General features: G+C 22.8%; 1 protein-coding gene across 1 annotated transcript; it reads right to left on the bottom strand.

The window, feature by feature from the left end:
* Nucleotides 1–368: 368 nt before the first annotated feature.
* On the bottom strand, nt 369–13,960 carry LOC127289036 (uncharacterized). Its single transcript, XM_051316788.1, has 3 exons — nt 13,559–13,960; nt 8,615–8,824; nt 369–6,019 (listed from the first exon to the last, which is right to left on the bottom strand). Exons 1-3 carry the CDS (start codon nt 13,626–13,628, stop codon nt 5,838–5,840), a joined length of 462 nt encoding a protein of 153 aa, XP_051172745.1. The 5' UTR covers nt 13,629–13,960; the 3' UTR covers nt 369–5,837.
* Between the last annotated feature and the right edge of the window lie 341 nt (nt 13,961–14,301).

A 14,301-nucleotide genomic window follows, 5' to 3' on the forward strand; every position in this document is an offset into this window, starting at 1 on the left:
TACAACGCTCTAGGAGAGAGAAGAAACTAGTCAAAAAAAATTTTTATTGCTTATTGAACAATCAATCGTATGAATTTTTAAAAATTATATTTTTTCAAAAAATAAAATTTCTAAAATGGTAAAAAAAAACTTTTTTTTTAATTTTGATATTTCACAATAATTTTCGATCTCAAATAATGCCAAAAAAAAAATTGACACCCCTTAACAACATTAATTTCGATGAGTTGAAATTTCAACGGTCCCTCCCCTTAAATATATTTTTCTGTGAAAGAATAATTTTTTAGTTTGAGATTATGTTATACATATTTTAAGTGTAATTATTGTTTAGTTTAATTTATCGAATGGTATTCAAAAAAATAAACTCAACACAAATTTAAATTCGTTTATTTTTATTGTATAGACATAAAAATAAAATAAATTACAGAACATCCAACTTTATTCGATCCCCGTTAAAATTTAACAAAAACAGCCTTTCAGGGTTTCGAATTATGTCTATATATTATAGTTGTAGTAGCATTTTTTTCGCAAAATTTTATTAAAAATTTATTTTTGCAAAAACACGCGCATTTATAATTAAAAACCACATTTTTGCATATAAAGCACCAAGAGTAAAAATTAATGAAAGCGAACCACAATATAATCACTTTCAATTATTTTATATGTTATTATCTTTATGTTTAAAAAGAATAAGAGTTTTCCACAATTAAAAGGCAAAAAAAAAAATATTTTCAAAAGTAAATTTTCTCAAATTATTACTAAACGATAAAAAATACAAAAATTTAAATCATAAACTGAAAAAAAAATTTCTTATTCTTTTTCCCAATTGTGAATTCATTCTTAAAATGACGATTATTCAGAGGATTTTTTTTCATTCTTCGTTCTTATACATATTTAATTATCATTAGCTAAAAACTAAATTATGCTTAGCAAAAAAAAAAAACATCTATTTTTAACGGTTTTCAGTTCCCAAAGGTTTCGTCGTTGGATTTACAAAAGACTCGTTAACTTTTTTTTTTTTTTTATTTTCTTTGGCTGTTTCGAAGAACTTGTTTCAACAAACAAAAATTTCAGAAGTGACCAGTCAATATTTTCCCAGTCGTTTTTGAACCGAAGCAGCGAAAATTCCTTTTTCTTGAAACATTACTTCAAACTTTTTTTTATAGTATTCAAAATTATTAAAATTCAAAAAATTATTATTTGATAATTAATATTATCAAATATTTCGTACAAAAAGTAAGAAATGTTGTTTAAACAGAAAATTTTTTTTTAAAAATTTCGTTATAACGACTTTTAATAATGGATATCGCTTTATTTTTTTTACAGAGCATTTATCGAAGATCGATAATAATAATCAATAATCAAGTTTTACTAAATATATACGTAGAGAAATTTACTAGAATATCAAAATATCAATGGATATATATGTATATTAAAATATAGCAAAATATTAATTAATATAGATCGAAATATAAAATTTTAAAAATAAAAAAATTTTTATAAATATTTTGATATATCGATTATCGATATGTTTGATTTGGAGCGCATAAATATTTCATGAAAATTTTTTCAAATTTTATTTTGAATGAATTTAAAATTTAAGAATTTAATTAAATAAAATTTTTTATTATTCGAATTTTCATTTTTTCGAATGATCCAATTTCATAGAATTTTTTTTTTTTTTAAACAAAATTATCAGTTAATATAATTTTTAAATCATTGAATTTTTGACAGAATTTTAATTGAATCAAATAATTTTTAAACGCCACAATATATTTCCAATTTATTGTCAATCTTTATTTCTCCGAATTTTTATTTGACCGAATAAATAATTGACAAAAAAGATTTTGGCGCGATTTTTAAAATTGACGAATCAAAATTTATCAATTTGTGATTGGTTAATTTCAAAAAATTCACTACAAAATATTTTTGTTATTAGTTTTTTTTTTATCGTCAATTTACAATTTCGGTCGATTTTTTTTATTTATTGATAAACAATTTTTTAGTCAAGTTTTGAGGTTATGTCAAGTGTTTAAGCCGTCTTAAATAAAGAAATTAGTGTTAATTTAAATTCAAATTCGAAGAAATGAAAATTCGACAAAAAGAAAAATGCATTGTACTAAAAATTCCAGTAAATGTAAAATTCTAGCTAATAAATTTTTTTTTTTAGAAATATTCATGCGTCCCTAGAAAATGCGAAATATCAATGAAAAATGTATAGGATTTAATATGTACTCTATACATTTAATATAAAAATTCAATATTTGTAATTGATTTATTGAAATATTAGAAAAAAACAAAATAATTTTTTTGGGGCGCATCCAATAAAAAATTAGTTAGAATTTTGATTTGAAAGAATTTAATGAGATATAATTATTTTTTATACGAATTTTCATTTTTCGAATTAGAATTTGACATAATTTTCTCTTTAAACAAATTTTTATTATTAAGAATTCTTAAAACGCCGAATTTCTATTTGTCCGAAATTGCAAAGGGCCGAACAAACAATCGATTTCGGCGCGTTTTTTAAAATTGACTAATCAAAAATTGTCAAGAAAATCGTGATTGGTCAATTTTAAAAATTGCGCATTGTTTATTCGGTCATTTGTAATTTCGGACAAATGAAAATTCAGCGTCTTAAAAATTTGTACAAATAAAAATTTGTTTAAAGAGAAAATTGTGTGAAATTCTAAAATTCTATTCGTCTAAAAAATAATTATATGTCATAAAATTGTTTCAAATAAAAATTCGAACTAATTTTTATGGGATAATAATGCGCCCAATTTTTTGATATCCTATCACTACTAAATGGCTCTCGTCGACCGAAAAATAAGTCACTTCTTCCTGAATTTACACATATTACAAGTAATAATAATAAAAAAAAATGACTCACTTCCGCTCTACAAAGTTTCTTCAATGTACAAAATATTTCAAAGTTAAAATACAATAATATATAACTGGCAAGAATATATATATATTCGATATTTGACGGACTTAATCGAATTATTTACAATTTTTTCGTTATGTTACAAAATGACACAAATATATATATAACTATAGTAGAAAAAACTTATCACTAATTTGGTACAAGATTAAATTATTACATATTTTTCTATATAATATTTATAATATGTATATCATTACACTTGTTGGAAGCACAAATTAGAGAAACAAATTATGATTGTTCATCACTTTTCAATCGAAATTTCAATAAAAGTAGCTTTTTTTTAAACAAAAATTAACAATTTAATAATTTCCAAGTTTTCAGATTAAAAGAAAAAAAAATCTTGTTTAAAAATCGTTAAAAATTTTTACGTAATTATAACTTGGAAAATAAAATCCCGCGTTTAATAATCTTCAATAAAAAAAAATTTCAAGAAAAATATAATTCGACTTTTTTTTTTTTGTAAAAATAAACTCTAAGTTAACAGATGAACAAACACTATAGTTGAGAGTTGAAAAAATAGAGAAACATTATCGAATGTTTCACAATAAATTATCGACAATTAACTAAAAAAAAAAAAAAGGAAAAAAAAAATCTTTTTTAATAAGTCACGTTTCTTGGATTTATTATTTTTTTTATAGGCGATAATTTTTCTCGCAACATTGCCGATAATATTACTCAATTTACAAAATTTACGATCGATAATTTTTGCTAATTTTAAGTGCTTCAATTTTCAATTATGCTTAAAATAAAAAAATAATAATTATAATAAAAAAAAAAGAAAATTTACTATAAATTTTGTTTCGGTTTTAAACACTTTTTTTGTAAGTCAATTTTAGAATTTAAATATAGAAAATATAGAAAAAAATGTTTTTAGGATTATTTTCTTATGTTTTCAAAACTTCAAAATGGCGGATCCAATATGGCGGACGATTTTTTTTTTTTAAATAAAACTCATTTTTTTCTATATTGCCTTCAATATTTATGTCAGTTGTAATTCTTTTTTTATTTTTAAATTATGTCCGATTTCTTGTTGAAAAAAAAATTTAACCTTCTTTTAATATATTTTAGGAATGTATAAAATCGAGGCGAATGATTTTCCCATAAAAATCATTAACTAGAATTTGTATTTTAAAGTAATTTTCTTAGAAATAATTATATTTTAGACGGAATTTTCAATTTTCGAATTAAAATTTGACAGATTTTCTTTTTACACGAATTTTTACATACGAAAATTTTTTAGCTATCGAATTTTTAATTCACCGAATTTTAATTTGTCTGAATTTTCATTTGTACAAATTTTTAATTGTACAAATTATTAAGACGCCGAATTTTCATTTGTCCGAAATTACAAATGACCGAATAAACAATCGATTTCGGCGCAATTTTTTGAAATTGACCAATCACGATTTTCTTGATAGTTTCGGTCAATTTTAAAACTTGCACCGAAATCTTTTTTTCGATTGTTTATTCGGTCATTTGTAATTTCAGACAAATAAAAATTCAGCGTCTTAAAAATTCGATTAATTAAAAATTTGTACAATTAAAAATTTGTAAAAAAAAAAATTCGAACAAATTAAAAGTCGATAAATTGGAATTTTTGTCATTTAAAAATTCGAATCACATAAAATTCGATTGAATGAAAATTCTCTTAAATAAAAAATTGTGTAAATAAAATAACTGTAAAATAAAAATTCTGTTAAAAATTGGTATAAAAAGAACTATTAAATGCGAATTAGAAAATTCGTCTAAAAAATAATTATTTCTAATAAAATAGTTTAAAATAAAAAGTCTAATTAATAATATATTTATGTGTTAATGCGCCCCATAGTCAATTCAAAAATAAAAGTGCTTAAAAACTCAATTATAAATAATTAATTAATTTTCCCTTTTTTTGCAAAATTATCGATTGTCACTTATTATATCTAAAAATAATTAAAAACAAAAATCTCTCGAAATTCGGGCACCATTGAGAAACAAGTGTTGTTGTGATCACAATTGACGAAAGCGCCATTAAGAATAAATCTGAGGTACAATCAAAACATAAATTAATTCAATTGTATTTTTTAAATAAAAAAAAAACAAAAATTTTAAATACATTTTTGGCGGGAAAGGTTCAAATTTTAGATTATGTTAAACCGTTTCTTACAGGACAGAAAATTGTAATTTTTTTTCTCAAATAGAAATTTTTAATTGAAATATTTAAAAAATTTCTTTTCCCCTAAAAATGCATCAAAAATTTAAATTTTTTTTTGGAAATACAAAAATTGAATTAACTTTTTGTTCCAATTGTTTGTCTTATTCTTTCCTAAAATCATTATATTATATATTTGCAAAAAAAAAAATTACTGACCCGTGAAGAGTTCAAAAAAAAAAAAAAAATATTTCACACAACTCAGTCAGTCATTTGCACTCAATAGCACAAAAAATTATCGCACGCTACATATACATATCGTGAACTTAGGTGAGTAATTTTCAAAGATTGTCACTCACATAAAGCTCTATTTTGGCCTCATCACCCTCGGCGTCAATTTTTCTTGATTTAAAAAGAAAAACAGTTTTTTTTTTCTTAAATCGGCGTACAATTGAAATAAAATTTTTTGCTAGTATTGTCTTATGGAAATTAGTAAGAACATTATATATATAGAAAATTTTTTTCAGGATTTATTTTTTTTTCTGTAAATAGATAGCGAAGATAGCGAAAACTAAGGAGACGTTTTTGAAAACTTAACAACTCGTTAGTTTTCGCGTCTATTATTATTATTTTTTTTTGGTCGGCACAGATGGCAGGCGTGCATAAATATATTGTATATTATTCGATATAATCGCAGCCGAATCTGCGAGGTAATTCATTTCTAAATGTGAATTTTTTTTTCTGTTTTATTTTTTTTACTCTTTACGAAATAGGAGGATCATCGTCGTCGGTGTCATCTCTTGTGACTAGGACATTGCCGTAGCGATTTTGACGATATTGTCTAAATCGCTGAAGCCATTTGTATCGTCTTGCGCCCATGTAAATGAACGCTCCGAGGATCACGAGGAACGTTAGAATTAAAAGGCCAGCGGCCACTGAACTTCCTGTGACAAGGAAAAATGAATAAATAATAATTAATAATTCATTTTTATTAATAATTCATTCAATAATTCATTTCTCAAAAAATATGAATTTGATCAAATTTTTCAAAAATTTTTTTTTATTCTTTTTTTAATAACTGACAAAAATTTCTATCCATATGGCAATTTTTTTGAATTATTTTTTATTTAAATTTTCAAATAACCGTATTTAAAAAATTTTCTTTTTTTATAATTATTTAAATTATTTTATTAAATAATTCTTCAGGCCAAGGCCAGGTCCAAGTGAGGCAGCGCCATCTACATTGAAACTAAAATTTTGGAAAATTTTCAACAGCCTTTTCTTGAAAACAAGAAGGTAAAGTGCTTTTTCCTTTATGGATAATTGATTATTGGCAAGTTATACACCAACTAAAACTTTTATTGAGTTAAAATAATAAAAAAAATTTCATGTCAATAAATTAAATATGAGCACTTTTTTCACAAAAACTGTAACAGTACTTTCTCAGAAATTACAATCAAAAATGCAATTTCCATTTGGAAAATTAATAAACGCTAAAAAATACACGACCTAAGATTTACCAATCACGAAAATAAGAAAAAAAAATTTTATTAAATATTTAACATATTGATACTGCTTTACTGATTGTGACAGCCCTTTGGTAGATTATGTATTTCAGGTGGTTAGCAACAGCGCCAATCTCTTCCTTTCGGCAAAACTGCGAAACTTCTGGTGACATATATAACCTGCCAAACGGCTGTCATAATGAGTAAAATATGTTATGTTAAAATACTTTTTTTTTGTTATTTTCGTGATTGGTAAATCTTAGGTCGTGTATTTTTTAGCGTTTATTAATTTTCCAAATCGAAATTGCATTTTTCATTGTAATTTCTGAGAAAGTATTGTTACAGTTTTTGTGAAAAAACTGCTCATATTTAATTTATTGACATGAAATTTTTTTTATTATTTTAACTCAAAAAAAGTTTTAGCTGGTGTATATCTTGCCAATAATCAATTATCCATAAAGGAAAAAGCATTTTACCTTCTTGTTTTCAAGAAAAGGCTGTTAAAATTTTTCAAAATTTTAATTTCAATGTAGATGGCGCTGCCTCACTTGGACGTTTTAGTCGATTTATATTCCAAAAAAAGTCGAAAAAGTTGAATTTTTTTATTTTAACAAAAATATTTTATAGATTTTTAAATAAAATTTTTTTTAAAAATAATAATACTGTTGGAAGGGTTGAAGTTGAAATTTTTAGAAATAATTGAATTTCAAAAGATTTTGTTAATTTTCAGACAATAATTAAATTTTACAGAACTAAAAATAATTCATACTTTGTACGACGGGGCTTTATTCCGGTATTGCCCGTGTAAATAAATTAATTTTACAATTTTATCAAAATAATTTGAGATAACATTTTTTAAAGGTAATTGAATTTTCAAAGATTTACAATTGAGATTTTTAAAATTAATTGAACTTCAAGTGATTTTTAATTAAATTTTTTTTGATGATTTCACTAACAAATTTATTAGAAATTGCGGACAAAAATACAATAATTTGAAAACCATTTTTCATTGAAAAATGGTTTCAGATAGTTGAATTTTCAAAGAATATTATAAAAATAGTTAAAAATAATTTAATTTCCTTAGAGTTATAATTGAAATTGTTAAATTTCGAAAAATTTTGGATAATTATTGAATTTTAAAAGATTTTAAATTGAAAATTTTGAAAATAATTAAATTTTCTTTGATTTTGAATTGAAATTTTGGGTAATAATTTAATTTTAATTGAATTTGAATTCAAATTTTTGAAAATAATTGAATTATAATTTAAATTTTGGATAATAATTCAATTTTAGTTTATTTTTGATTGAAAATTTTGGATTGAAATTTTGGATAATTATTGAATTTTAAAAGATTTTAAATTGAACATTTTGAAAATAATTGAATTTTCTTTGATTTTGAATTGAAATTTTGGGTAATAATTTAATTTTAATTGATTTTGAATTGAAATTTTGGGTAATAATTTAATTTTAGTTGATTTTAAATTGAAATTTTTGATAATTGAATTTTATTTGATTTTGAATTGATTTATGAATTTGAGATTAAAATTTTTGGTAATTTTATTTGATATTTTTTTAAAATTATAAACAATTTTTAAATTTCATAAAAATTTTAATTGAAAAATAATTTTGAAATAATTGAATTTGTGATGAATTTCATTTAAAATTATTAAAAATAATTAATTTAGTGAAGAATTTTAGTTAAAAATTTGTTAAATAATTGAAATAATGAAGATATGAAGAAGATTTGAATTCTATACTAAAAAAAATAATTAATTTAAAAATTTTTTTTTAAACGTAAAAAAAAGTCGAAATAGTCGCATTTTATTAAAATAAGTCGAAAAAAGTCGTATTTTTGAAAAAAAGTCGGAAATAGTCGAAAAAGTCGTATAATCCGAGACCTAATTCTTTTATGATGAAAAAATAAAAAAAAATTTTAAAACTTAATTGTTTAAATTTTTGGCCAATCAGGTGAATTGAAAAAAATCTCGACTATTTTCATTCAAAAATAAAGAAAAAAATTTTTTGAATAAGAACCTCCAGAGCTCGATTTGTTCTCAGGCCTCGCTGTCGTCGTTGGGGCCTTCTCTGTGGTTGGCGCTTGAACACACTTTCCATCTCGTAATTCATAACCTCGTAAACATTGACACCAAGATGTGCCGTTTGGATTTGAACTCATTACACATCGCTCTAATTCTCCACATGATGTTATTATTTCTTGTGCGTTGCATTCCTTTGGCTTCCATTCTGGAAAATGGCGAAAGAAAAAGAGTCAATCGCAATTTATTGTTTTATAACTATAATGGATAAAAAGGGTCGAAATTTTTTTTATATCTTTAAAATAAAAGGGTACAATTTTTTCCAAAAAAAATGGATAACAGATGGTAAAAAAAATCACCATCTGTGAAAAGGGACCTTATTGATTATATGGTTCTAAGATGAATAAAAAACTTTTCTCAATAGGTTTTAAAATCAGCTTACGTGCCCAATTTAAAACGAATTGAGTTTTAAATATTTAAAAATAGTATATTATGAGGAACCAGAATTTATTTAATGTATACTTATATGCGTATAGATAATAGATATTTTAGATTTGGGTTCATATAAATTTATTAACAATGAAGTTATTTTCTTGTTTCGTTTTTATATTTATGCATTAAGAGTGTCGAACGGTATCTGAAATTCTTTGGCAAGAAGAGAGCTTTAATTATCGCTCTGAACGTGAAATAGTATTGATTTTAAAATACTTTTTTTTCGAAACACGAACACTTTTAACAAAATCAGCCAAAATGCTCATCTTATAAATTTCCTATATCCAAAAGACTGTATGAATCCATAGAAAAACATGGTTGCAAAACAAAAAGTAGAAAAGTAATCTAATAACAGCTGCGACTTTGTGCGCCCTGCATGCTGCTGCCATCTGACGGCGGCAGGAGGTAATGTACCTGTCATTATATTACTTTTCGTTTTGCAATCGTGTTTTTGTATGGATTCGCATAATCTTTCGGATTTAGGAAATTTATATAAGATAACGATCTCTAGCTGCTTTTGTAAAAAGTGTCTGTCTTTCTTTATCAATTCTCTCTTAAACAAATAATTTTTTTTTAGAATTTAAAAAAAAATAATTTGTTTAAAAAAAAATAAATTTTCAATTCGCAAAAAGAGAGAAAAGATAAAAAAATTGTTGAATTTTAATTTTTAAGGAAAAATTTGTAAAATTAACTCCTCAATGCCTCCTTAAAAGAATGAATTTCTTAATTTATAAATAAATTTATTTGCTTAAAAAAAAATTTATTTATCATTATGTTATAAAATCAACAATTGTTTATGCTTAGAAATTAAATATTGATTATTGAAATTTAAAAATTTTTTACTATTGATTTTTTCGTGAAAAATCGCGTAACTACTCGATTTTCCAATAAAAAAAATATATATATATATTCATAACAAATAATTTAATTATTTATTAAATATTTTATATTTATTAAAAAGAAAAAAATTAATTTTCTTTAATTTAAATATTACATCTCAATATATGAACAATTTTTTATAATTATTATTTCTTCAATGAGCTCCAGTGATACAAGTTACAATTGAATGAATCGTTTAAATTGAGACGAGTACATCTCTTATCAAAACGGAGCAAGAGGTTGAGGCAAATAAAAAGAGAGTGTACATAAAAAGCTCAAAAAAGTTGAGTGAAAGTTTTTTTTTTATGTATATTGAATATTTATTATAAAATTTTTAATATTTTTGAGAATTATTTTACATTTAATGACCATTTTTTAACCCTTCGGAGCGTTCGTATTAATTTAGCAAAATAATTCATATTTAAAAATTTTTTTTAAAAATTAATTATAGAATAGAAAAAAATATATTTTTTAACTCATGGAATAATTGTAATTTAAACCGAAAAAATTATAAAAATTTTTATTTTCCGAGATATCAGAAACAATTACTTGTTTTTAATTTTTAAATGAATTTTTATTGCTTTGATTTTATTTTTATCTTTATTATCACATGTTTCGCATTTACAGTTTCCTCTCTACTTTTAAATATGCATCACTGTATAGCTCGCTGTATTGAATAAAGTTATAGAAAGAACCTTCGTACTCTCGCAGCTGTTGTTGTTTGGCGATTAACTTCACAAAACAGTCCTTCATATATATATATAAATTTTCTAAGAAATCTGATTTGATTTCAGAACAGTTAATCTTTAGAAAATGTCTTTTGAAGCGACACTAAAATCAGATAAGAAAAAAAAAATTGAATTTTCATAAAATTCAATGAAGAATATTTTGTTTTATCTCAACGCTGAGCAATGTCGGTAGATTAAAATGGTAATTACATTTTTTTTTAAATTAAAAATTTTTTTCAAACATTTTTTCAAATTCAAATCAATTTTTCAATTACAAGAACTTTATTACTAAACTGATAAACAATTTTTTCATACCATTATTTAAAATAAAAAAGAAAAATGATTTTTTTTTAGATGTAATTGATGGATGGAAAAAAATTTAATTCCTTAATATTGCAATGTGATTATGTTTTTTTTTTTAAATGTTTTTCTTCCAGGTAAGTTTCTTATTTCCTGTAATTAAATAGTAAATGATAGTTTTTTTTTCATTATTAGCAAAACAAGATGCAGTTTTGACTGCATGTGGGTAATATGAGAAAGCTTGTTTGACGAGAACGTGTGGCAATTTTATCTCAATTAAATTCTCCAGTTTGTACTTCCGTCCAGACAAAGATACACAAGAGATTATATACATAAGCACATCAAAGGAACATCAAATCTTATCAATTTCATTGTCAAGGCTAACTATATATATATTTTTTTTTCTTATTTCACAATTTATTTTTTAAAAAAATACTTTTTCATTGCTAATCGTTTTATCAAGAATTTATAATAAACAAAAAATACTTTATTTTATTGATGCCTTGTGCCACAAATTTTTTTTTTTAAATATCTCATTGGCGATCCAAATTTGCAAAATTAATTTATTAATTAATTTATTTAATTAATCTAAATTAATTTTACAAAATTAAGATTGAAAAAAAATATTCAAATTAAAATATTACTACGTCTTTGAAAAAAAGGTTATCCGCACTATAAATTTCTTTTTTTAACACAAAAAAAAAATTATTATTTTGTTCGAAAAGATAAAATTTTACGCTCGACTCATTCTTTTGAATCGAAAACACGATATTTCGAAACTGCAAAAGTACAATGTATTATTATTATTAACAAAGCAGCATTAACAGTGCATTGACGTTAATAAATGAATTAAAGTAACGTCATTTAACTGATAATGCATTCAATTTATTTCTCTAAAACCTTGAAACCGATGACTAAATATAATCTATTTTCAAACCGATCAAAGTTCATTATCTGAATAAACTGCTACTTCCTCAACTTTATATTATCTTTCTCTCCTTTTCATTTCACAATAATTTTACAATTAAATTAACCGATAAAAATTTATTTTCCATATATATAGCTAGAAAGATATTTTTTCTTTATTAATTTATAAATAAAATCATTTGTTTAAAAAAAAAATGTATTTTTGAATTTCTTTTAAAAATTTAATAAATAATTTGTTTACAAAAAAATTAAATTTTAAATGGCAAAAAGAGAGAAAAAAAAATTGTTAAATTTTAATTTTTAAGGAAAAATTTGTAAAATTGACTTGTCAATGCCTCCTTAAAAGAATGAATTTCTTAATTTATGAATAAATTTATTTATTAATAAAAAATTTGTAAAATTTAAACCTCACTGCCTCCTTAAACGAATGAATTTCTTAATTTATGAATAAATTTATTTATTAAAAAAAAAATTGTAAAATTGACTCCTCAATGCCTTCTTAAACGAATGAATTTCTTAATTTATGAATAAATTTATTTATTAAAAAAAAATTTGTAAAAAATTGATTCTTCAATGCCTCCTTAAAAGAATGAATTTCTTAATTTATGAATAAATTTATTTTTTAAAAAAATTGTAAAATTAACTTGTCAATGCCTCCTTAAAAGAATGAATTTCTTAATTTATAAATAAATTCATTTGTTTAAAAAAAAACAAATTTTCAATTGGCAAGAAGAGAGTAAAGAAATAAAAATTTGTATTTAAAAAAAAATTTTATTTATCATTTTGTTATGAAATTAACAATTATTATGTTTCTAGGGCTCTTACAATATTTGGATTATCTTCTGCTATAATTCATAAGTATTTTACATATTTTTTCGTTTCAACATGTTTTTGCAATTTTAACCCTAAAAAAATAGTTACTTTTCAATTAGCAATTTTTTTTTCGAATTTTTGGAAATATACCTATAAAATTACTCTTCTTTTGAAAATTTAAATAAATGTAATTTTAAAAAAATACTTACCAAAATATACTTAATATAATTCACATTCACATAAATAATTCATCTTCAAAAGTATAAAAAAAAATACTATACATTTTTAAAAATTATATTTAAAATTCACTTTTAGTTATCATTCTTTTTTTTAAACAAATGAAAAAACTTTTAAACGTTAAAAAATACGAAATCATGTCCTTGTTGAAAATTTGAAAATTTTTATTATACCACGTGGTCTGAAGAAACTTTAAAACAAACATTTAATAATAGGTTATATTCATAGACACAGCACCGAATTAAAAAAAAACAATTCAATTACAATTCTATAAAAACTTAATTAAAAAAAAATTTTTAAGTTGTCTTTTTTTCATAACGAATTATGTCTGCTTTACATATATATATATTATTCAATGATATTCAAACGGAAGTAAACAATTGTGAGCAGTTACTGTGACCCTATTTTTATTCTACATGTTAATTTCACTCTTGACGCACTTAATTTTTATCAATTTAACTCTCTCAGACAAATGAATAAAGCAAAATTATAATAGACAATAGAAAATAAATTTAAAAAAAAATGAATCATGCATATATATTATTTTTTGTTGTTTTATTTTATACCTGAAGTGCATGGTGAAAGTAGAAAAGAGACAACAATGAGGTAACAAAAAAATCCTCGATCACGCCACATATTTTTTTTTCCCCTCAAGTCAATTTTACAAAACACACATATATGTATATGTATATATATATAACTCTCACATAATAAGGGTTAGGTAAAGAACTTTTTTTAACAAAAGAGAAAAAAAACACATTTCAATTTTTCAAAAGTTTATTGGAAAAATAATTATCACGTGGAATTAGAAAAAAAAATAATTTTTTTTTTGTTGAAATTTTCAAGAGATTTTAAAGAGCATTACTTTGGTAATGCAACCAACTCTCACTACTTTTGACAGATAAGTGATACAATGAGCCGCATTCGCGTGCAATCATGTGTTTACAACGCCACCATTTGCAATTTTCGAACTCTTCCTTGACAAAGTTATGAAAATTTAAGGGGAGTTTAGAGCATGAAATATAAGAATAGAATAGAGTACTTCAAGTCTGTTTAAGTTCGATGGGTGGGGGATTCAATATGGCCGAATACAGGAGGACAACTTAAAATTAAGGTCATGTGATTATTTTCACATATTATAAATATTCTCCACAAATTATTTTTCGCAAAATCATAAATTGAGCTAAATTTTTTTTTGAAGAATTCAAAAATAGTATAAGAATTCGTTGTCATGTGCCAAAAATTAAATTAATATATTTTATCAAAAAAATTTATTCTTAAAAAATGACTTATTCGTGAAAATTCCCTG

Source organism: Leptopilina boulardi, unplaced genomic scaffold (genome assembly GCF_019393585.1).
Source record: "Leptopilina boulardi isolate dan_hultmark-lab unplaced genomic scaffold, ZJU_Lbou_2.1 LbouV2_399, whole genome shotgun sequence".
Taxonomy (NCBI): Eukaryota; Metazoa; Arthropoda; class Insecta; order Hymenoptera; family Figitidae; genus Leptopilina; species Leptopilina boulardi.

Bases quoted from the DNA above. Each gene is read 5' to 3' on its own strand.
- LOC127289036 (XM_051316788.1), bottom strand. From the start codon at position 13,628: ATGTGGCGTGATCGAGGATTTTTTTGTTACCTCATTGTTGTCTCTTTT. The intron at 8,825-13,558 runs GTATAAAATAAA...GCCATTTTCCAG, and splicing joins ACTTTCACCATGCACTTCAG to AATGGAAGCCAAAGGAATGC. The intron at 6,020-8,614 runs GTTCTTATTCAA...TCCTTGTCACAG, and splicing joins GAACAAATCGAGCTCTGGAG to GAAGTTCAGTGGCCGCTGGC.